The sequence below is a fragment of the Hypomesus transpacificus genome, chromosome 9, assembly GCF_021917145.1.
Source record: "Hypomesus transpacificus isolate Combined female chromosome 9, fHypTra1, whole genome shotgun sequence".
In the NCBI taxonomy this organism is placed as follows: Eukaryota; Metazoa; Chordata; class Actinopteri; order Osmeriformes; family Osmeridae; genus Hypomesus; species Hypomesus transpacificus.
Window position 1 is genome coordinate 16,029,379 of NC_061068.1, and position 25,736 is coordinate 16,055,114.

The following is a 25,736-nucleotide window of genomic DNA, read 5'->3' on the forward strand; positions in this document are numbered from 1 at the left end:
AGACTCATTTAACCCCGCTGCTTTAAGGAACGATACAGGATATCGTTCCTCCCAACTGCAAAAAGACTGTTCAACTCATCTACCTCTGTCAGAGCCACCATCACAGAAGTGCACTAAACCTGTCTCCTTGCACTTTATTCTATTGTATTGTATTTTATTGTTTTCAAATATACCGGCTGCTATGACAACTTAATTTCCCTTCGGGATGAATAAAGTACTATATCTATCTATCTATCTATCACATTTGATCTCAAATATACATCTGGAAACAATTTTTTGTTCATAATGAACGTATGTATAGATTTCATACACATACATCTATGCATATGACCAACATTTCCACTACAGCTCACAGCGAGTATGTGTGTGTGCGGCGATGATCGGCTTTCGGACCAACCTTCAACTATTTATTCATAATTTCTCCAAAGTACATTCAAACGAAGGTTCAGTGAGGATCCTTTGACAATAGTATACAACACAATATACTAGACCTCTAATACACATAATGACCTATACTGACCTTATAGAGCTATACTAACCTTAGACAAGTGGGGTACAGAAACTATCAGCAATAGAGCAATATTGTATAGTAGTATACATATAGTAGTGAGAAATGTATCAATGTACATTTCGCTCAATGTACATTGTGGGAGGCAGCGAGGAGCAGATGAATGATTTGACTAGCCGCTCGAAGCACTTCATGATGACAGAGGTCAGTGCTATTGGGCGATAATCGTTCATGCAGGTGACTTTGGTGTTCTTGGGCACAGGGATAATGGTGGTCCTCTTGAAGCAGGTGGGGAGTACAGACAGGCTGAGGGAGAGGTTGAAGATGTCACTGAAGACCCCTGCCAGCTGGTCCGCGCAGCACCTGATGTGCCGTCTGGGCCAGGTGCCTTGCGAGGGTTGAGCTTTCTGGAGCAATGCCTCAGCTACAGTTATTGTAGGCACACCACTGGCTAAGCCCTCAGGTAACTCCACTGGAGGGGGGTCACTGTCCCTCTCAAAGTGAGCGTAGAAGGTACTCAGCTCGTCTGGCAGTAGGACAGAGGACTGGGTCTCACTGTAGCCTCTTCCTTTGTAGTCTGTAATGGCTTTAAGTCCACTCCACATGCACCTGGGGTCAGAGCCATGGTAGCTGGACTCCACCTTGGTCCTGTAAGCCCTTTTCGCTGCTTTGATCGCCTTCACAAGGTCGTTTCTATCCTTCCTGTACTGATCAGGGTCCCCAGAGTTAAAGGCGACAGACCGGGCTCTCAGGTTGGCCCGGACCGCGACATCAACACAGGGCTTCTGATTTTTATTTATTTGTTAGTTTATTTGTCAAGGACAATGCACCGCATATTATTACATACATCAATAACAATATGTTGTAGATGTGCTGCGTAAAAAGGTTTTTAGCCAATAGGCTAATTTGCAACCCCAGTCCCTGGTCAGGCCTTTCTAAAAAGTTGATGGAAATATAATTTACTACATGGTGTGAGTTACACAATCATGCAGCAGATGCAATATATTGCTATATAATGTATCAACATTTCACAGATTCATGACCACATTACACACAACAGCACATCACGTAACAACACAATTAGTGCTGTCAAACGATTAAAATATTTAATCGCAATTAATCGCATTAATGTCATAGTTAACTCACGATTAATCACAATTAATCGCACATTTCTATTTCTATCTATTCTAAATGTCCCTTGATTTCTTTTTGTCCCATTCTTTTTTCAAATGTTATTGCTCTTATCAACATGGAAAAGTGGTTTGGATTGCTTTGTGCAAATATTTTTTGTTATCGAAAACAACATTGCAATCGCCTGGCTTTGACGAGGGGGCGGATAATTTGCATCATCTGTGTGCTTGGCCATCAAGTGGTATTTCAGACTGGACGTGCTGCAATGATAGCTCATTTTACAACGACAAAACACACAGATCACATTTGGTCTTGTCAATGGAACCATTTGGCAACTTTTTAAAAGTAAACTTTCCATTCAGAATCTTATTGGCATCCATTTCGGCGTCTCGCGCTCGCCATCCACTCAAAACGTAAAGTTAACCTACTACCAGAGAATGTCTCATATCCGTAAACGGGCTCTGCTACTACGCTTTAGCCAGATCGCAAGCCAAACAAGTGTGTGGCGTGCCTGTTGTTTCCGGTCTAGCTAGATCCGGTGTGGTGTTGTAGTTTTTCTAACTTTGGTAGTTGTTGCAACAGCATGTGAAAAAAAACTACAAAGTTTGCTAGGCCAAAAAGAGCGTTAATCGCGCGATAAAAAAACGCAGATGGAAAGTGATTGCATATTACAGTTAGAAGTACGGTGCAAAATGCAAATGTAAACAGTTAAATAGGTACTGTAAATAACAGTCGGCAGTGCAAATGAGCATAATCCAGTTAAGGTAATGTAGTGCAAGATTCATAAGTAAACAGTTGTTACTGTAATAAACAGACAGGAGTGCAAATTGACATTCCAGTAGTGCAAATAACAAAGCGAAGGCAGATGTGAGGTAGGAGAGGAGAGTTAGCTGTATATGAGGGGGGCAGATGTGAGGTAGAAGAGGAGAGTTAGCTGTATATGAGGAGGGCAGATGTGAGGTAGAAGAGGAGAGTTAGCTGTATATGAGGGGGGCAGATGTGAGGTAGAGGAGGAGAGTTAGCTGTATATGAGGGGGGCAGATGTGAGGTAGAAGAGGAGAGTTAGCTGTATATGAGGGGGGCAGATTTGAGGTAGGAGAGGAGAGTTAGCTGTATATGAGGGGGGCAGATTTGAGGTAGGAGAGGAGAGTTAGCTGTATATGAGGGGGGCAGATGTGAGGTAGAAGAGGAGAGTTAGCTGTATATGAGGGGGTGGATGTGAGGTAGGAGAGGAGAATTAGCTGTATATGAGGGGGGCAGATGTGAGGTAGGAGAGGAGAGTTAGCTGTATATGAGGGGGGCAGATGTGAGGTAGAAGAGGAGAGTTAGCTGTATATGAGGGGGGCAGATTTGAGGTAGGAGAGGAGAGTTAGCTGTATATGAGGGGGGCAGATGTGAGGTAGGAGAGGAGAGTTAGCTGTATATGAGGGGGGCAGATGTGAGGTAGGAGAGGAGAGTTAGCTGTATATGAGGGGGGCAGATGTGAGGTAGGAGAGGAGAGTTAGCTGTATATGAGGGGGGCAGATGTGAGGTAGGAGAGGAGAGTTAGCTGTATATGAGGGGGTGGATCAAGATGAGTTCCAGTTCAGTAAAGAAACAGCTCTGGGGGAAAACCTGTTCTTTAGTCTGCTGGTCCTGGTCCGGAGGCTCCTGAAACGCCTGCCGGAGGGCAGTGGAGAAAACAGTGTGTAGGCTGGGTGAGAGGAGTCCTTGAGGATGCTGCGAGCTCCATGCAGACAGCGTTTCCTCTGGATGTGCTCGATGGCAGGTAGTAGAGTCCCTATAATGCGCCGGGCAGTTTTCACCACCTGCTGCAGTGCCTTGCGCTCCGCAACAGAGAAGCTCCCATACCACACTGCGACACAGTTGGTCAGGATGCTTTCTATTGCGCAGCAATAGAAGTTCCATGATCGCCGAGGAGAGCTGATTCTTCCTCAGTGTCCTCAGGAAGAAGAGGCGCTGGTGAGCCTTCCTGACCAGGCTGGAGGTGTTGGTCGTCCACGACATGTCCGCCGAGATGTGGGTCCCCAGGAACTTGTAACTGGAGACACGCTCAACAGCCATTCCATTGATGTGGAAGGTGTCGTGCGTGCCTCCAGACTTTTTCCTGAAGTCCACGATGAACTCCTTTGTTTTAGTGGTGTTGAGGAGCAGGTTATTTTCGGTGCACCATGTGGCCAGGTGCTGGATCTCCTCCCTACAGGCAGTCTCATCGTTGTTGCTGATCAGTCCAATCACCGTAGTGTCATCCGCAAACTTGACGATGGAATTAGATCCATACACAGGCTTGCAGTCGGAGGTGAAGATGGAGTAGAGAAATGGGCTTAGCACACAGCCCTGTGGTTCACCAGTGTTAAGTGTGATGGATGTGGAGCAGGTGAGTCCTGATCGAACATTCTGGGTTCTGTCAGTTAGGAAGTCCAAAATCCAGTTACACATTGAGGTGTTGATTCCTAGGTCTCCAAGTTTGGTTATTAACTTGGTTGGGATGACAGTGTTAAATGCTGAGCTAAAGTCAACAAACAGCATGCGTGCATAAGCGTTCTTATTATCCAGGTGAGTGAGCACAGAGTGGAGTGCCATGGAAACGGCATCCTCTGTGCTCCTATTGCTACGGTAGGTAAACTGGTGTGAGTCCAATGTGGATGGTAGAGAGTCTTTTAGGTGTTCCAGGACCAGCCGCTCAAAGCACTTCATAACGATGGGTGTGAGTGCTACAGGGCGGTAGTCCTTAGGGCACCTCAGACTAGAGTGTCAGAGTTGGGAGTGTCCCTCCATCTTTAGCTTGTAGCAGTGCTTGGCCTTTTTGATGCCCCTTTTCAGGTTTGCTCTGGATGTGCTGTAGGCTTGTGCATCTCCTGATCTGAAGGCAGTGTTGCGTGACTACTGTAAGTCGCTCTGGATAAGAGCGTCTGCTAAATGACTAAATGTAAATGTAAGAGCTTCTTAACGAATGTGGGAAACCCGGCCAATATCACTTTCACTTTGGTTGTTGTGATGTTAATTGTTTTTTACATTTTATAAATGTTGGGGTCACAAGGAAAAGTAAGACATTTCAAGTCGGGGAAAAAAAACTATTTGGGGGTTTTCTCTGCTGAAAACCCCCAAATAGTTTTTCTCTGCTATATAATAGCAGTCATGTTTGACCCTTATGACTAAATAAGGTGTAGAGTCTTTTACAAACTCCTACATTAGGCCAATGAGGTGGGAGCAGAGCACTTGCTTGGACGCGTGTTCTGCGTGCCAATAATCAATGTCCACAATCTCTCTGCATTTCTGTGCTGTGACCCATTTATTTTCCTGATGGCTTGCTCACCGTAGTGTAAACCTTTATCTCTCCGGGAATAGGTTCTTGGTGTAGTAGATGTATAAAGAATCACAGACACACGAGTTCGAACTGAGAAGACTTTTACTCAAACTCCAGCCACCACAAATTCCTCTCCTTTTGCTTGCTTTCTAGTATATCCCCCCAATTACCCGCAAAGCATTATGGGTATAACAGTTCTTACACTACTTCCCCTCCAGAAAATAAAACGTCCTCGTTTTATCTGACGCACATCACTTATTAACATTACTGTCATGAGAGTAACAAATGGAGCCTGTGGGGGAAAAAAACACATACACACACACAAAACATCCCACAAAATGCAATTATACTGTGTTCTGCCATATATTGTCGCTATCCATGCTGGGCCCTACCGCAGTGTACCTATAACATCCCAATCTACTGGTATTTCCACTTTATCCAGAAAGTTCACTTTAAGACAGGTACAGTATAAAGCTCTGAAAGAAAACTAATCAGGTAATTAGGCAAAACTCAACTGTATAACTGAACAAAATACATGTTGTAGGCCTATACTATATGTGAACATACAAAACAGTTGTGAAATTCCTTAAGTGTCATCTCTAAAACGTTGGGGAGGGCGCACAATGCGACCTAATCTGGTTCTCCGTTCCTGAGGGGCGTGTGCTTCAATGGCAGGTGTGTTTGCCACAGGATCTGGGACATTGTCCATTGTTGGCGATGCAGGCTCATTTGCCCCAAGCTCACAGCTCCGATAGACATAAGGCCGTGAAGCTGAGAGGGCGGTGAGCTGGGAGCCAACACCCTGATTGGGCTCAGCCTGGATGTGCTCAGGGTTAGTGGGGGCCAAGTTACAAGTCCATGGTGAACGGTAGGGCTTAAGGCGATTATAGTGAACCACCTTAGGTTTTGCCCTCGGGTCCAGTTGGTCTTGTAGGTTGTAATCCACTCCAATTTCCCCTGAGGATGAGTCAAGGCGTTGCAGCACTTTGAAAGGTCCAGTCTATCTGGGAGATAACTTTTGTCTGGCAAGTGCAGGAAGATTGACCCACACCAGGTCACCTCCTTCATAAGCATTGTGCCTCATGTGGCGGTCATAGTAATGCTTCTGTTTAGCACCTGCCATAGCTATGTTGTCTGCTACCATGTTAAATGCAGAATAAAGTCTGTGTCTCACAGCCGTGGCATATTCACCAGGGGTTCCAGGTGTAGCATTTGTAGCCATTGGCAAGTCCCCAAGGATGATGTCTGCTGGCAAACAAGCTTCTCTACCAAAGCTCCAGAGCTACCAGAGCTACCAAAGAAAGGCGTATGATTAGTTGATGAATGCACACTTGTATTATATGCAAACTCAACCTGGTGTAGATGATCATCCCATTCAACCCCTTTGGTGTAGAGGAACTTGGCCAACTGATCTTTAATAGAGCGGTTGGCTCGCTCTACCATACCATCTGACATAGGATGAAAGGCGGTTGTCCGTGTCTTGTGAATTCCAAGGTGTCTGCATAACTCTTTGACCAAATCCCATGTAACTGTTACCTTTATGACTGAGTGGCAGTTCAGTGAAGTCAGCAGCAATTTTCTCAAAAGGCCTACTTGTTACTATGTTTTGCATTGGGGCCTGCTGGTGTGGAATCGGTGGCCTACGTGCCTCACAAGCAGTACACTGGAGACACCACTGGGTGATGTCCGCGCTCATGTGGGGCCAATAACACCGAGTCACTGCATTTTGTAGTGTTCTATTGCTGCCAAAATGTCCCGATAGTGAATGTCCATGTAACATCTTAAAAACTTCATTCTGCAACCTATTTGGGACCACCACTTGACATACAGGGTCACCTGGCGGGGGCCGGACCCTACGACACAAGATGGAATCCACAATGACAAGTCTGGGAAACTCTCTCCAGTAGTGGCGCAGCTCAGACCGCTCGCCCTTCAGATGTGAAAAGGGTAGTCTAGTGTCATTCAAGACCCATTCACTGTTTTTGACACTGACAGTTTTTAGGATAGGATCTTCCTTTTGGGCATCCTGAAGGGTGTTTCTGTCCATGTCATAACAGAGTGGGTCTCTGGGCACAGAGTCAGCCGCGACAGGCTGTACTGACGAAGTCAATGCAGTACGTTCTGGTGACGCAGTCGTAGAACTGACACTCTGGGCCTCATGTACTAACACTTTTGCGCGCCACTTCAGGCGTATTTGTTTCACAATTTGCGCGTCAAAGCATGGCGAGGTATGTACAAACATGGCGCACTGAGGTAAAAGCGCAGACTGCCTGTCGCGGGAACTGAAAATGGCAAATTGCGCTTTTTGTGTCATGCATATGCATTCACGGGAGGGTCAAGGGGAAAGTGGGAGTTTCCCATAAAAAGATGGGATGGGATGCGTTAAGTGCGCCTAATTATGTATTCCGCGGTATGTACAAAAAACGCCTGTGAAAGCACACCTCTATGTTGCGTTGAAAATTCTACGCTTTTTAAAAGCAGGCGTAAACCAGGATGCGCATATGTCTCCTGGTGAAATGGCAGCCGTAACCGAGCAAGACGAAGACAAAGGCCAAAGGATTTTTGCCACAAGGATCACACTTTTTGAATTGAGTGAATACAAAATCATTACGCGTTACAGATGATCAAGCAGTCATGCAATATTGCAGTTACTGGAAGAAATCAAAGATTACATCAAATCTCCGACTCAGCGTTCACATTCCATTCCAGTAGTTGTTAAACTCCTCGCTACATTACAAATATTGGCATCAGGATCATTTCAAACAGTCATCGCTGTTTCGACTTTGGTGGCTGATCCATGATAGAAAGAGAGAAGGAGGCCCATTCAATTGCGCGTTTAAATGCTCGCAATGTGCGGTGTCGTGGGCGGAGAAAGGCGCTGATTACCCGATGACTTGCATGTTTCGTAAATACGACGTAAACTGAAGTATCACAGCGTGAGCAATCTGCGGGTTGGCCATGGCGCTGATAACACTATGTTTGCGAATGTACGTACATGAGGCCCTCTGTGTTTCAACTGACACATAGTTCACAGATACGGTCTCCCTTATAGGCATACTGTCTTCGGTCCTACGTGGACGCCGTGATAGGGAGTCAGCATTGCAGTGTTTAAGACCTTGTTTGTGTTCAATTGTCCAGTTATATGGGTTGATTTCCAGTGCCCATCTCGCTCTGCGCCCAGTTGGATCACCATCCAAGGCCATCTTCCTCTATCCTAGGAGAGGTTTGTGGTCTGTTATGATTCGGAATGGATGACCCGTGAGGTACTGGCGGAAATGGCGTACGGACCACACAATGGCCCACAGTTCCTGCTCAAACGTAGACCACCGTCTCTCAGTTGATGTGAGGGTATGGCTACCATAGGCAATGACATGTTCCCTGCTGCTATCATTTAACTGTGAGAGCACGCATCCAATAGAGATGTTAGAGGCATCAGTAAAAAGCAAGAATTCTTTAGAGAAATCTGGATATGCCAGAATGGGAGTATGTGTGAGGGCATGGCGAAGAGTGTCAAATGCTGCTTGTTCCACATCAGTCCATGAAAACGTTTTTCCTTTCTGAGTAAGGGCATGTAGAGGCTGTGAAATCTTGGCAAACGGATGTATAAAACGTCTGTAATAAGAACAGAGTCCCAAAAATGCCCTAACCTCAGTAGGATTCTCAGGTGTTGGCCAATCCCTCACTTTGTCAATATTCTTTGGGTCTGGTTGCACACCTGAAGCAGATACAACATGTCCTAAGAATGTCACCTGAGATTGTACAAAGTCACACTTTGACGGTTTCAGTTTAAGGTTTGCAGCTCTGAGACGTTCAAACACCTCCTTCAACTGCAGCAGATGGGCAGAGAAGGTCTTACTGTACACAATTATATCGTCAAGGTACACTAAGCATGTTTTCCAAGACAGTCCCTGTAGTACAAGCTGCATAAGATGTTGAAATGTTGGGGGTGAATTTACTAATCCCATTGGCATGACTTTGAAGTGATAGAGAGAGCGGCCAGTAGTAAACGCCGTTTTTTCTTGGTCTTGTTCGTCGAGTTGGACCTGCCAATAGCCTGATGACAAGTCCATGGTGCTGAACACAGCAGAGCCACCCAGTGCATCTAGTGTGTCATCGGTTCTGGGCAAAGGGTGCGCGTCTTTGACAGTGACTGAATTTAGCGCCCTGTAATCAATACAGAAACGCCAATTTCCATCTTTTTTCCGCACCATAACCACTGGCGCAGCCCATGGACTATGACTCTCTTCGATTATGTCTTGTGCCAGCATGTCTTCCACTTGTGACTGGATCACAGACCGCATATGTGGAGAGGTGCGGTAGGCACGCTTTCTGATTGGTGAGTCTGACGTTGTATTGATTTTGTGTTTGACTAAATTAGTTCTTCCAAAGTCATTTGGAGTCTTGCTGAACACATCAGTGTATGACAGTAACAAAGTTACTGAAAAGTTCAGAAAACTGAGAATCTGTAAAACTGCCACACTTCACGTCAAATGGCAAAGACTGTGGAGATGTTGGTGATACCTGACAAACTGTCGGAGCAGCTGTACTGATTTCATTGTCCGTTACAGGGGTGAACTGTCCTAGCTGCATACCTGGTTGTAGCACAATGGGGGTGTTTGTAGGGTTCAGGACACGCACAACTGTAAAACCATTGTCCGCTCTTGCAAGTGTGCGTGCTACTGTAACCCCGTCCAGGTCTGTGTGGTATGGCTCCAAGAGACCATTGTATCCCGTAGGTGTACAGAGATGAGCAGCAACAGGCATCAGCTTCACTGCACAATGCATTTCACAGTGGGGAGGTATGGTGGTGCATTCAGTAACATGGGCAGAGCAGCTGTCTGGTGTCATTTCTGTGGTCTTCAGCAGAGGAAGATCTTGATTGTGAAGGTGGCACAAACCTCTGCCTAAATCTAGCACAGCACAATGTTGTTGCAAAGTCCCAGCCAGGTATAATAGTCTGACTAACATTCCTAATAACTTGAAATTCATGCTGTAAGTTTAGTGAGCCTGGATGTAGTGCAATGTTCACAGTGCCAAGTGTGTCCAAATGTTGCCCTGTTACCGATTTGGATAAGCCTTCTGTTCAATGATGGAAGGGACATTCTTATATTCTCACTAATAAATGAAATGCTTGAACCAGTGTCCAACATAATATGCATGTCAGAGCCTTCTACTATTCCCCTGACATAGGCAGTGAAAGTGTTGCAGTTTTCATGGTCTGTAACAGCAGAATTATTTTGCAGTGTATTTTGTTGGCCACAAGGTGGCACCAATGCACAATGTGAGAAAGGGGCTAGGTGGGGGCTAGCTGATGGATGCCCTACTGCATCAGCTAGTTGAAGTTTCCCTGCCGATAGTCATCCTGATACCCATGGTCATGGTGGTCATGTTGATCACCACCCCTGTCATCTTGGAAAGAGACACGCTTGCCTACTGGACTTGGGCTGTAGCGGCGAGGTTTCCACTTGGTCTGCCATAGTGAGGTCGTGGCATGTCTTCATTGGAGTAGTTTGGGTGACGATCAGGTGAGAATTTGTAGTGTTGGTAATCTCTAGACATCTCTCCGTGTGTGGAGAGTGTGGTCTGTCTCGGTCACGTCCGTAGTAGTCCTGTCTGCGATTGTCCATACTCTGGCGTGCAGAAGAATTCTGGTATGTCTCAGGAGACAGATGACGACGACCCATATGACTGGTAGGTAAAACTGCGAGCATATCTCTGTGCTCCTGGGGAGTATCCTTGGTCTCTGCCACGTGGGGAAGGGGACCTCTGATGACGGTTTGGTGAGTAGGCATGGTGGCGTGATGTCAGGGTTTGGGCATTAAGTGTCAGTTTTAGGTCAGTTAGATCTTTGCTTAAGTGTCTGACGGTGTCGGTGAAATCTTGAACAACTTTCTGAAAAGGTGCAGTACTGTCTGAGATTGTGTTGACTGACAGGGTTGTGGCACCGCAGCTGTTTGCATGAGGGGTAGTTGGTGGCATAAGTTTAGCAGCCTGCCGGGCACGCTCTGCTTGAGTGGCAATATCAAAAGCCTCTTTGAATGTTTTTACTCCTCTCTCATGACACTTAATTTGAAGTTCCTGATCCAGCCCTGCCAGAAAACGTGTGAGTTTCATATATTCTGCAGCATTTGGTTCAAAGTCTGGAAAAGCCTCTTTCACTAGTCTACATACATCAGCAGCATACACTTCCATGGCCTCATTGGGCTTCCTACTACGGGAGTTAGTAAAAGCCTGGAAGGACGCCATTATGTCCGTTCTGCCAAAAGTATCTTGCAACTTTATCTTTGTTGCTGCAAACGAACGTGGTGTTGTAGAGGGCAAATGATCCCAGACAATGAAAAGTGCAGGCGGTAATCTAGTGGGCAACTCTGTCGCCATTACTGCATCCAGATTCACACCAGTGTCTCTGTAGCCTCCTGAATGACCTCGTAACGTCTGGCCCACAACTGGAAAGACTCACTTCCATCATTCGGAAATGGCGGGGGCAGAGGAACATCTCGAGCCTTCTGAGGGACCCGTGCGGCGGCGGCAGCAGCAGCAGCTCCATTCTCCTCTACTGACATTATTCAAATGTAAACTAAACTCACTTAGCACCTGTGGCAGGGAGGTGCAAAACACTAAACAGATATGAATTGTAGTGGCGTTGAGTGTTTATTCTAACACGTTGCTCTCTATGCTCCAGATATGATGCAAACCAGCCGATAGCATGTTCAGAGAAGTTGAAGGTGGTCAATTTATTCAAGAGTAAATTGAGGTTCACGTTGACAGCTGAAACAACAGCCACAGAACCTGATGTCCGAAAGCTCCTTCCCCCAGGTGATGAGGATTCTCCTGCAACAAGTCAGGGTGTCATAAAACATCAAAATGACCCAAAAATCACCCAGACTTCATGTCTCCAGATGGATCCCCTGGGTCAAACTAATCTCCATTGTATCAACAATCTTAGATAACAGGCCATATAATATGCTACACACATCCTCCAGGGTCTTTGGTCAAACAGACATACCTGTAAATCCTTCATCCCCTCTCTTGACCTAACTAGTCTCAGAACATTCCAACAATAAACAAAGGAGCTTACAGTTTAACCACTATGAAAACACATTCATTTTACATACATATAGATCTTAAGCAAAACATATTACCAGAGTGCATTAAGAAGAGATGGAAATAAAATGTGCAAATGGATGTTGAACACAGATAATCAGTTCCAACTCAGTGCTCTTGATGTAACCCTAAACACCTAGACAGTGCCAGCCTCCCTGATTGCAGTGGCGGAACCAGACTTTATATATATCAATCTTTATTTCAGACGCCAAGTTCCATATAAAATAACAGACATAGAGCTATAAAAAAGAGAGAAAAACAAAAAGATAAAACATAGATAATACAGTGCATTAAAAAGTATGAAGACTTTTGTGCCAATGTCGTCTTAAGTTCGAAGTAAATCGATAGCAGCTCTTTAGAGGGTTGACCAGAGCCTCTACTATACAGTTCTCAGACTTGTCCAGTCGACACATGAAACCATACATCAGTTGTCTCAAGAGTGCCTCACAGGTTGGTACGTGCCTAGACACAAACAACTGACTAGCACTATGCCACCTAGGCACATTAAGTAGCAATCTAAAAGCATCATTGTAAGCTACTTTCAGTCTCTGTATACTCCTTTTCCTGTACATAGACCACAAATGAGCAGTGTACAATGGTGTTATGTAGGTTCTAAACAGGGAACATTTAACTGAATCTGAGCACATAGAAAACTTCCTTAATAACATCTTGGCCTGAGAATATATTTTACAGTGCTGTCGATATATATCGTTGTCATCTGTCCAATCATCAGAAATGACATGGTCCAGATATTTTATTTCCTCACAAACACCAAGGGGACTGCCAGATAAATAAAAGGTAGGGAAGGTTAATTTCCTGTTCTGATTACTTCTGACTATCAATATGGGGCTTTTCTTTGCATTATATTTTATATCATGATCTGTGCCATACTGAGAGCACACCCTCAGCGTCTGTTGCAGCCCAGCACTATATGGGCTGAGTAGGACCAGATCATTTGCGTACATCAGATGATTGACAATAGATTCACATACAAGACAGACTGTATTGTCTTATTCAGCTGGCTTGATAAGTCGTCCATATACACATTAAACGAAAAGGGAGATCAAATTCCTCCTTGTCGAACTCCGTTACCAACATGGAAAGGAGCTGATACAAGATTGTTCCATTTAACATGAAAAGTTTGATTGGCATACCAGAACACCAAAATCCTCACTAGAGGTTTAGGGACACCTCTCGCTAGCAGCTTCATAAACAGTTTTTCATGACAAATTAGATTGTTAGCTTTGGAAGCATCAATAAAGCATAAAAATACAGATGAATTAAGACTTGTGTACCTAGAGACAATCTCCTTCAGAGCATAGACACAGACATCAGTACCATGTTTTCTTTTAAAACCAAACTGATTGTCTGCAGTCAGAATGTACATTTCCAATTTCATTAAAATAATTCTCTCAAACACTTTAGACAAGATACTAACCAATGCAATGGGTCAATAGTTGTCTATGCTGTTCAGTTTACCAGCCTTATCTTTAACAACAGGCACTAACAGCACTGACATAATAGAGTTCGGTAAAACACCATGAACCATAATTCCAGACACATGGCTAGAAATGGACTGAGTCTATAACTGGCATTTTTTAGATGCTCTGCAGAAATACAATCCATACCACAACCTTTGTTGTTGTCTAGCATGCGGATGGAATCATACATATCATACATATCTACTGATCTAACTATCAAGTCTGCAGAGATACCTTTATATTCAGTGTACTTATATGTTATGTTGTGCCAGGTGCTTGCGTTGTCTTGTCTTAAGAATTTCAGTGCCCAGTCTGACCTTGTGTTGTTCTGTGTACCTGACAAATAAAAGACTTGAACTTGAACATGTTGCTCAGACACAAACTCATTCCAGCCAGGCCGTGTGTAAGGGACCTTACTCTTGTGATTAATAAAAGGTTCACTGGAAGCATAAAGACATTTGACAATATCATCATACATGGCACAGAGATTTTCAGCATGATGTTTGTCCTTGCAGTTCATATCCGTGCACATTAGGGCATCCCTAGGCAATTCAACATCACTGAGTAAGCTGTCAGTTAATAGAGAATATCTGTGCATAACCTCTTTGGTCAATTTTGACCAGTCCAGTTCTTGAGGGAGCAGCATTACCCTTGTTGGCCAACAGGGGTACTCTCAACATTTAGCAGCATAGCAACTGGTATGTGATCAGTGGTGGCCAGCCCATAACATATCTCTATACTTTCCAGTGAGTCATGAACATTAGCTGTGGTCACAATATGGTCTAGCCAGGAAGTTGTGTGCCAAGCTTCACTTACATAGGTAAAACTTGTATCAGGCAATAACGCTTGATATAATTCATTTAGTTTCATTACAGAACTGCTGCAGATGTTGTGCGAATAAACACTTATCTGACATGTCAGCATTAAAATCACCCATGACATAGACACAAGATGAACTATTGTCCTCTATGAAGGACTGAATAAAAGCTAACCTGTTCAGGAATTCATCCTCATGGTCATAGGATTCATATGGTGTGTACACATTTAAAATAGTAAAAAAAATAATAATTATGATTAAACTCCAACCCAATAGCCCAGTCAACGTTAAGCCGCACCACCTTTACCATTGGGTCATATTTTATGTTCCACAGTATAGCTACACCACCAGCTATCCTCCCACAAACCATTCTCATGCTGAGATTGGTAGCGGACTCTCCAGCACCATGAAAGTTCTTGTGTAGGGTGTTCAATTTGTCCAGATCTTGCTTGGCCATCCAGGTTTCTTGAAGGCAGACAATGTCACTCTCGTCCAGCAATGTGTCCACCACCAAACATCTTGATCTATCAGCAGCAGTTTGTCCTACTCGGAGGCCACGAGCGTTGTAGGATACGACCCACATTAATGATCTACTACGGACCCATCAGGGCAGCTGGCCGGTGTGTCTGTCTCCCTGGTCTCTACAGATAGGCCTACATTCACCCCAGCATCATGACTGAGCTGAAGCTCAGTACCCTGAGAGCGGGGGGTTTGCTCTGGTCTAGACGGGCCTCCGACTGCTCCTTTAACGCGACGAGGCTCATAGTAACGTCGGACAAAGGCCCCTGAGGGCCAGAGCAGTGGGTCATACATCTCTGCAACATCATTGCATTCGACGGTGACACAAAAGGAGCTAAATATGCTCTGTGTCGTCTCAATTTTTCGACACTTCACCTTCCGTTTCAGTTTCTCTTTTAAATAGTCACATAGAGTGCTGACAGCCAAATTGAGAGCAAACTTGGTTGCGAATACACTCACCATCTTTGTTTTGACAGCCACTATGTTGCTGACCACACCAGTCCCGATTATGCCGGTCTTCTTTCTCACATGCCTCGCTGGAGTCATCACTTTGCTAGATGTAGGGCGGAGGGCAGAGGTCTCAGGTAGCTGCTTCAATCAACGTCCATCCCCTTAACCACCTTGCTCCATGCAGGGGACTGTGCTTGTTTCTGGGCTATATCCACGGTTTGGGCTGGTTGACTGCTGTCGGTCTCACTGGTTGTCGGTAATGGTCTACCATTAGCCATGGAGGAGGTTGGTTCAGGGCCTAGGGGCTTCCCCGCCAAAGTCAAAGGGCCTACCAAGGGATCCGGTGAGTTCGCCGCAGCATAGAGGAAGGTCGTTGAGGCCAAAGCGCCCAGGACTGGTGGCTTTTCCACGGCAGTCAGACGTTCGTCAAGGGTTGCAGAAACCACCCGCAATGTTTCACTGGCTGCTACCTGAGAGTTAACTGTTCTTTTTAGGTAGTCAATATCGGCGTTTATTTGCAGCATTTTGCAGAGAAGCGCTGACACGTCCATGTTGTTATATAAAACAGCAGGTAGTTCATCCAGGAAATGTGACACAAATCTTGGTATATCTTGACCACATTCATTGACCACTTGGAGGCACATTTTGACATTGTTAATGTCCTTCTTTTGTCCTCTATGCACTACCCAGCGTATGCTGTTTGGGAAGAGTTCTGACAACACAGTCTTAAAAGCCTCAATCTTTTCAGAACTGAAGCTGCTTGTAGCAAGCGAAACAACGTCATCGTGGCTCAAAGTTCGCAGTTTAACCACAATAAAATTCAAAAGTTCATCCTCAACTATGACTTTACCGTCTTTGGTTTGGTAGATCTCCGGTTTAATCCGAGAAAACTTTTGACAAGACTCCTGCACCATGCCGTGTTACTCCGGCGGCCATTTTGTCCTATGCATGTATATATGGGGTGGCTAAGGGGTTGCCAGGGCTACTTCAGGGGGTCCACAGACCAAGACTGAAAATGTGTGTGTAACCTTAGCCTGGCATCTAAGCAGTATACATTATTCATATGATTTCTGATGAGAAATTATTTGGTTTTATCCAAAGCAATTCATTTCTTTCTTACACACACTGTACTGTACTCACAAACTGGAGAGACTGTGGTCACTCGGTTTTCATGTATATATAATCTGGGTCTAACCAGGTTAGAGGTTAGACCCTTTTATGAATCTTTTACATTAAAACATAACTATTAGTGTATACTCACACAAAAAATGCCACAGCCATCAAAACAAGAACCAACATTTTAAAGTGAGGTTTAATCGGAAAAAAACCTTTGTGTAGGCTTACATGTGTGGCCTACAAGCACAAGCTAAACTTGGTGACTGACTGCCTAGTATGCTCTGACCTGGTGCCTGTAGACTCGGGGAGGGAGCTGCTCTGAGGTCTTGGGGTGGTGCAAGGACTGGGGTCTGTTTCCACCTGATCCTGTTTGCTCAGCTTTTTAAAGAAGTCTGCTATCTCATACCTTCTTTTAATGTTTGAAGTGAACCCTAAGCAAAAATAACATATAGGCCTACACATCCAATTATCCACATTTGAGTCCAATCTCAATCTTAAACATATCCCCATTATTATCTTCAATCAACTACCAGCCTTCAAGTTACTAGATCATGGCCTACTCTGAAATACACTACAAACAGGCATTATACAATAGCAAACAGGGTAGCTATCTGACTGCAGTGTTCATCTTTTATAACGTTAATAGATTGATAAGGCATCTCATCAAGGAATCTTAGCTGTTTAAGTCCCAACACAGTGTAGCGACCCATACAGAAAGACGTGTGTTAAATGTTAGGCTGTTAGTTGGTTGTTTACCAGCAGTGTTCGCGGGGTCCGACATGCCAATCAACCTGCTGTCTGCCATCAACAGGAATGCCCGGAATGTTCGGATGCCGGGAATTCTGGTGGTTGGCGAAGGTTAGGTTAGATTGTAAATTATGGCTACTTATATTTTATTTTAAATCCCCTTAGTATTAGCTCGACTTTGCTCCTTTTGTATAGTTAGTCCACATATTTAAGTTTCAAGATTCCTATATGTTTAATGTATGCACCTTCCTACCAAAGTAAATTCCTTGTCTGTGCAAACATTCATGGCGAATAAAATCCCTTCTGATTCTGAGGGGGTTGGGGATGGAGCATTCGAAGTTAAGACCAGGTTAACGCCTGTTCTTTCTGTTACGTCTGGGTTTCAAAAGAGACAGTCACTATTGTTTTGTGGCCTGCCTTTCTTTTATTTAGCGTGGGCTAGGGCCAAACAGCTGTTCGGTTTACTAGTAGCTGTACCTGTCGTTTCCCCCGACCGATCCGGGGATCTCAGCTAGGATTGAGGCCCGCCTCGCAGACATCTCCGCCTGGATGACCGAGCACCACCTCCAGCTGAACCTCACCTAAACAGAACTTCTCATCATCCCGGCCAAACCCTCCATCTCCCACGACCTCTCAATCACCCTGGGATCTGCGACGGTGACCCCTTCATCCTCTGCCAGGAACCTTGGGGTTATCATGGATGACGAGCTCTCCCTCACGGCCCACATTGCTGCGGTCTCCCGGTCGTGTAGATTCACCCTCTACAACATCCGGAAGATCAGGAGATACCTGTCTGAGCACTCCACCCAGCTGCTTGTCCAAGCACTTGTCCTCTCCAAGTTGGACTACTGCAACTCGCTGCTCGCCGGTCTCCCAGCATACGCAACCCACCCTCTTCAGAGGATTCAGAACGCAATCTACAATCTACCCAGACGCTCCCATGTTACCCCGCTCCTCATCTCTCTCCACTGGCTACCCATCAACGCCCGTATCAGATTCAAGACCCTGGTACTGACCTTCCGACTTGTTAGTCAGTTTCCTCCAGGATCACAATGACTCTTATTGAGTGACTTGTTGCTCTTGTAGGTTAGATATAACGAAGTTAAGTCTTGTACTCGCTGTGAAATATTTTACTGTTGATTGTTCTTCTACAGGTACAGTCCTGCACTTTTTGTGGTTCATGTTGTTTTAATTTGTAACTTGTATAACTGCATGCTCTAATGGGTCTTCCCTTTTGGCACTTGTTTAGCTTTTTCACAATGTATGCTTCATGTTTTGGCTGCTTGCAATGTTTGGGACTACCTCGTTGTTATGATCAGTGACCTATGCTCTTTTGAAAAGCTCTCTCTTGGAAGTCGCTTTGGATAAAAGCGTCTGCTAAATGCATAAATGTAATGTAATGTAAATGTAATCTCTACCTCTTGAAGATAATAGTGTTTGTAATCCATATCATGATTACCTTCTACAGGCTGTCAGGCTGTCACATCACAGAGGAAGGCTGTGCTTCTCTGAGTTCAGCACTGAAGTCAAATCCCGTCCTGAGAGAACTGGAGCTAAGTAACAATGATCTGAAGGATGCCGGCATGAAGCTGCTCTCTACTGGACTGGGGAATCCACTCTGCAAACTGGAGACACTGAGGTCTGTATTTGTGTTCTTCATGAGACAATAGTAAAGTTATAATCCGTAATGTATTTTTAGTTGTATAATGGCTCCAACACAGGGGTTAAGATATACTATTCATCAATTATTGTACATTTACCTGGACAATGAGTTCTGCCTCTGGCAGCTTTTGTGCTGTTGTTTAAAATGTTCAAAGTCTTCAATCAATCTTCAAAGTTCAAAAAATGGCACTGGAACTCAGCAAAGTTTGATGCAAAGGCTTTATTGGTCTACAAGATGACAAAAATCCAAATAAACGTGAGCAGGTTCCGCAACCCAACTGATTTTAACTCCTCAGGCATGCAATTATATAGTGCTCACCTATTTTCATGTGTTATTTTTCTATTGGTAATTACAGATAGTCTCTGATCTTACTCATAACACAATTGGTCACTTGTTCTGGGGGCTTCAGATTTCACTCGGATCTTAGCTTTGGTGCCTTTGACCTTGCATAAATATGGAGATGTACATTTCACTGCTGGGCGACATTAATAAATAAATAACACCCATAGGAAATGATCAGACTGATATTCTTTATTTCTACCTCTAGAAGACAGTAGTGTCTGTAATCCATATCATGATTACCTTCTACAGGCTGTCAGGCTGTCACATCACAGAGGAAGGCTGTGCTTCTCTGAGCTCAGCTCTGAAGTCAGCCTCCTTCCTGAGACAACTGGAGCTAAGTAACAATGATCTGAAGGATGCCGGCATGAAGCTGCTCTCTGCTGGACTGGGGAATCCACTCTCCAAGCTGGAGACACTGAGGTCTGTATTTATGTTCTACATGAGACAATAGTAAAGTTATAATCCGTAATGTATTTGTATGGTTGATTTGGCTTAATCAAAGAGAACTGGAGGGACTATCATCTGCAGCACCTTTATAGACTGTAATCTAAATCAGTGGCACACATGATATCACTGTCCCTCTGTGGACATGTGTGTCTTTGTGGTTGTTGTGATGTGATAACTTTTTTACATTTTACGAATGTTGGGGTCACTAGGAAGAGTAAGACATTTGAAGTTGGGTAAAAAAAAACAATTTGAAGGTTTTCACTGCTGTTAAATATAATAGCAGGCATGTTTGACCCTTATGACAAAACAAGGTGTAGAGTATTTTACCAACTCCTACATTAGGCCAATGAGGTGGGGGCAGGGAAGCACTTGCTTGGACGCGTGTTCTGCATGCCAATAATCAATGTCCACAATCTGTCTGCATTTCTGTGCTGTGACCCATTTATTTTCCTGATGGCCTGCTCACCGTAGTGTAAACCTTGATCTCTCCGGGAATAGGTTCTTGGTGTAGTAGATGTATAAAGAATCACGGACACACGAGTTCGAACTGAAAAGACTTTTACACAAACTCCAGCCACCACGAATTCCTCTCCTTTTCCTTGCTTTCTAGTATATCCCCCCAATTCCCCGCAAAGCCTTATGGGTATTACAGTTCTTACACTACTTCCCCCTCCAGAAAATAAAACGTCCTCGTTTTAGCTAATGCACGTCAATTATGAACATAAGAGTGACAAACGGAGCCTGTGGGGGGAAGAAGAAGAAAAAAAAACACATACACACACACAAAACATCCCACAAAATGCAATTATACTGTGTTCTGCCATAAATTGTCACTATCCATGCTGGGCCCTACCGCAGTGTACCTATAACATCCCAATCTACTGGTATTTCCACTTTATCCAGAAAGTTCACTTTAAGACAGGTACAGTATAAAGCTCTGAAAGAAAACTAATCAGGTAATTAGGCAAAACTCAACTGTATAACTGAACACAATACAATTGTGTTCAACACAATGTTGTAGGCCTATAATATATGTGAACATACAAAACAGTTGTGAAATTCCTTAAGTGTCATCTCTAAAACGTTGAGGAGGGAGCACAATGCGACCTAATCTGGTTCTCCGTTCCTGAGGGGCGTGTGCTTCAATGGCAGGTGTGTTTGCCACAGGATCTGGGACATTGTCCATTGTTGGCGATGCAGGCTCATTTGCCCCAAGCTCACAGCTCCGATAGACATAAGGCCGTGAAGCTGAGAGGGCCATGAGCTGGGAGCCAACACCCTGATTGGGCTCAGCCTGGATGTGCTCAGGAGTAGTGGGGGCCAAGTTACAAGTCCATGGTGAACGGTAGGGCTTTAGGCGATTATGGTGAACCATGATGAAGAAAGTGTTTTGTTGTTCTCTTCATAACGGAGTGACTAAGTTCAGTTGAGTTCTGGATTTTAATAAGTATTATCAATCTGCAGATTGGGAGAGAAAACCAGACCTCTGACAATAAAATGACAACACAACACCAGGCTTAGGTCTCAACCATGTCTCTCTCGGCTCTGAAGGCCGGAGGACCATCTTTTATAGGGCACAAGAATGTAAACATAGATAGTGACAGTCAGGCAGTAATGACGTTACAACAGTCTCAGAGAAAGAGATTCACAGCTCCCAACACATGACCACTCAGACTAGAGAGTTCGGTAACACTTTAGATGAGCTCACCAAATTCATAATTTATTAACCAATTTGTTACTTATTAGTTAACGGTTTTGTTCACCATTAGTTATTTGTTGTTCATACAAAATGTTTCATTAGTAAAGCATTAGTAAAGCTAAACCCTAACCAAAACTTAAACCCTAAACCTAAACCCTAGCCCTAAACCCGAACCCTAACCCTAACTGTGTGAACAAATGCTTTACTAATGATACATTCACACAGTTAGGGTTAGGGTTCGGGTTTAGGGCTAGGGTTTAGGTTTAGGGTTTAAGTTTTGGTTAGGGTTTAGCTTTACTAATGCTTTACTAATGATACATTTTGTATAAACAATAAACAGCTAATAGTGAACACACCGTTAACTAATAGTTAACAAATTGGTTAATAAATTATGAATTTGGTGAGCTCATCTAAAGTGTTACAGAGAGTTCATAGTTGGAGCTCTCCTTGTAGTCATGACAACGAACATTTAGCCAGTACTTTCTCCTGACCCCGAACATCTATTAACCCTGATACATAGACACAATCTACTCTTATTAATAACAAGCTTAAATGAGAACATACTAACTAGAATCCAATGACTAGTTCTATTGATTAGTGAATAATGTAAGCACACAGGAAATCGTAATTTCTTCCACAACCACCTTAGGTTTTACCCTCGGGTCCAGTTGGTCTTGTAGGTTGTAATCCACTCCAATTTCCCCTGAGGATGAGTCAAGGCGTTGCAGCACTTTGAAAGGTCCAGTCCATCTGGGAGATAACTTTTGTCTGGCAAGTGCAGGAAGATTGACCCACACCAGGTCACCTACTTCATAAGCATTGTGCCTCATGTGGCGGTCATAGTAATGCTTCTGTTTAGCACCTGCCATAGCTATGTTGTCTGCTACCATGTTAAATGCAGAATAAAGTCTGTGTCTCACAGCCGTGGCATATTCACCAGGGGTTCCAGGTGTAGCATTTGTAGCCATTGGCAAGTCCCCAAGGATGATGTCTGCTGGCAAACGAGCTTCTCTACCATGAGTCAGAAAGAAAGGCGTATGATTAGTTGATGAATGCACACTTGTATTATATGCAAACTCAACCTGGCGTAGATGATCATCCCATTCACCCCCTTTGGTGTAGAGGAACTTGGCCAACTGATCTTTAATAGAGCGGTTGGCTCGCTCTACCATACCATCTGACATAGGATGATAGGCGGTTGTCCGTGTCTTGTGAATTCCAAGGTGTCTGCATAACTCTTTGACCAAATCCGAATCAAACTGGCGGCCTTGATCTGTGTGCAGACTGCGTGGTACCCCATGTCTACTGATGTAGTCCTCAAACAAGCATTTTGCGACTGTTGTTGCTGTTTGGTTAGGTAGTGCATATAAATCCATATATTTTGTAAAGTAATCCATCACAACAGTATGTAACTGTTACCTTTATGACTGAGTGGCAGTTCAGTGAAGTCAGCAGCAATTTTCTCAAAAGGCCTACTTGTTACTATGTTTTGCATTGGGGCCTGCTGGTGTGGAATCGGTGGCCTACGTGCCTCACAAGCAGTACACTGGAGACACCACTGGGTGATGTCCGCGCTCATATGGGGCCAATAACACCGAGTCACTGCATTTTGTAGTGTTCTATTGCTGCCAAAATGTCCCGATAGTGAATGTCCATGTAACATCTTAAAAACTTCATTCTGAAACCTATTTGGGACCACCACTTGACATACAGGGTCACCTGGTGGGGGCCAAACCCTACGACACAAGATGGAATCCACAATGACAAGTCTGGGAAACTCTCTCCAGTAGTGGCGCAGCTCAGACCGCTCGCCCTTCAGATGTGAAAAGGGTGGTCTAGTGTCATTCAAGACCCATTCACTGACAGTTTTTAGGATAGGATCTTCCTTTTGGGCATCCTGAAGGGTGTTTCTGTCCATGTCATAACAGAGTGGGTCTCTGGGCACAGAGTCAGCCGCGACAGGCTGTACTGACGAAGTCAATGCAGTACGTTCTGGTGACGCAGTCGTAGAACTGACACTCTGGGCCTCATGTACTAACGCTTTTGCGGCCACTTCAGGCGTATTTGTTTTGCAATTTGCGCGTAAAAGCATGGCGAGGTATGTACAAACATGGTGCACTGAGGTTAAAGCGCAGACTGCCTGTCGCGGGAACTGAAAATGGCAAATTGCGCTTTTTGTGTCATGCATATGCATTCACGGGAGGGTCAAGGGGGAAAGTGGGAGTTTCCCATAAAAAGATGGGATGGGATGCGTTAAGTGCGCCTAATTATGTATTCCGCGGTATGTACAAAAAACACCTGTAAAAGCACACCTCTATGTCGCGTTGAAAATTCTGCCCTTTTTAAAAGCAGGCGTAAACCAGGATGCGCATATGTCTCCTGGTGAAATGGCAGCTGTAACCGGGCAAGACGAAGACAAAGGCCAAAGGTCTTTTTTACCACAAGGATCACACTTTTTGAATTGAGTGAACACAAAATCATTACGCGTTACAGATGATCAAGCAGTCATGCAATATTGCAGTTACTGGAAGAAATCAAAGATTACATCAAATCTCCGACTCAGCGTTCACATTCCATTCCAGTAGTTGTTAAACTCCTAGCTACATTACAAATATTGGCATCAGGATCATTTCAAACAGTCATCGCTGTTTCGACTTTGGTGGCTGATCCATGATAGAAACAGAGAAGGAGGCCCATTCAATTGCGCGTTTAAATGCTCGCAATGTGCGGTGTCGTGGGCGGAGAAAGGCGCTGATTACCCGATGACTTGCATGTTTCGTAAATACGAAGTAAACTGAAGTATCACAGCGTGAGCAATCTGCGGGTTGGCCATGGCGCTGATAACACTATGTTTGCGAATGTACGTACATGAGGCCCTCTGTGTTTCAACTGACACATAGTTCACAGATACGGTCTCCCTTATAGGCATACTGTCTTTGGTCCTACGTGGACGCCGTGATAGGGGTCAGCATTGCAGTGTTTAAGACCTTGTTTGTGTTCAATTGTCCAGTTATATGGGTTGATTTCCAGTGCCCATCTCGCTCTGCGCCCAGTTGGATCACCATCCAAGGCCATCTTCCTCTATCCTAGGAGAGGTTTGTGGTCTGTTATGATTCGGAATGGATGACCCATAGGGTACTGGCGGAAATGGCGTACGGACCACACAATGGCCCACAGTTCCTGCTCAAACGTAGACCACCGTCTCTCAGTTGATGTGAGGGTATGGCTACCATAGGCAATGACATGTTCCCTGCTGCTATCATTTAACTGTGAGAGCACGCATCCAATAGAGATGTTAGAGGCATCAGTAAAAAGCAAGAATTCTTTAGAGAAATCTGGATATGCCAGAATGGGAGTATGTGTGAGGGCATGGCGAAGAGTGTCAAATGCTGCTTGTTCCACATCAGTCCATGAAAACGTTTTTCCTTTCTGAGTAAGGGCATGTAGAGGCTGTGAAATCTTGGCAAACGGATGTATAAAACGTCTGTAATAAGAACAGAGTCCCAAAAATGCCCTAACCTCAGTAGGATTCTCAGGTGTTGGCCAATCCCTCACTTTGTCAATATTCTTTGGGTCTGGTTGCACACCTGAAGCAGATACAACATGTCCTAAGAATGTCACCTGAGATTGTACAAAGTCACACTTTGACGGTTTCAGTTTAAGGTTTGCAGCTCTGAGACGTTCAAACACCTCCTTCAACTGCAGCAGATGGGCAGAGAAGGTCTTACTGTACACAATTATATCGTCAAGGTACACTAAGCATGTTTTCCAAGACAGTCCCTGTAGTACAAGCTGCATAAGATGTTGAAATGTTGGGGGTGAATTTACTTATCCCATTGGCATGACTTTGAAGTGATAGAGAGAGCGGCCAGTAGTAAACGCCGTTTTTTCTTGGTCTTGTTCGTCGAGTTGGACCTGCCAATAGCCTGATGACAAGTCCATGGTGCTGAACACAGCAGAGCCACCCAGTGCATCTAGTGTGTCATCGGTTCTGGGCAAAGGGTGCGCGTCTTTGACAGTGACTGAATTTAGCGCCCTGTAATCAATACAGAAACGCCAATTTCCATCTTTTTCCGCACCATAACCACTGGCGCAGCCCATGGACTATGACTCTCTTCGATTATGTCTTGTGCCAGCATGTCTTCCACTTGTGACTGGATCACAGACCGCATATGTGGAGAGGTGCGTTGAGGCTAATTTTCACAAAACCGTTGAGTGCAGCTAAAACAACAAGTAGCCTATAACAATGGCGCGTCTAATTTATAGATTGTATAATGAACGCGCTTTAAGACGTGAGAGAGTAGTGCGAGACAGAACTAACCCGCTGGATATGTACAATGATGAGGAGTTATTTCAGAGGTTTCTTTTCAGTAGGGTTGAGATTTTTTCTCTAGTGGACGAACTG

General features: G+C 44.5%; 1 protein-coding gene across 4 annotated transcripts in view; it reads left to right on the forward strand.

Annotated features, from left to right (window-relative positions):
- The window catches only part of LOC124471294 (NACHT, LRR and PYD domains-containing protein 12-like), a 99,706-nt gene that overhangs the window by 57,936 nt on the left and 16,034 nt on the right, over positions 1–25,736 (forward strand). For all 4 annotated transcript variants that reach the window (XM_047025739.1, XM_047025738.1, XM_047025741.1 and 1 more), the window contains 2 exons: positions 18,649–18,819; positions 19,435–19,605. In XM_047025739.1, coding sequence (XP_046881695.1) covers positions 18,649–18,819; positions 19,435–19,605 — 342 coding nt within the window. The remainder of the gene's footprint in view (positions 1–18,648; positions 18,820–19,434; positions 19,606–25,736) is intronic.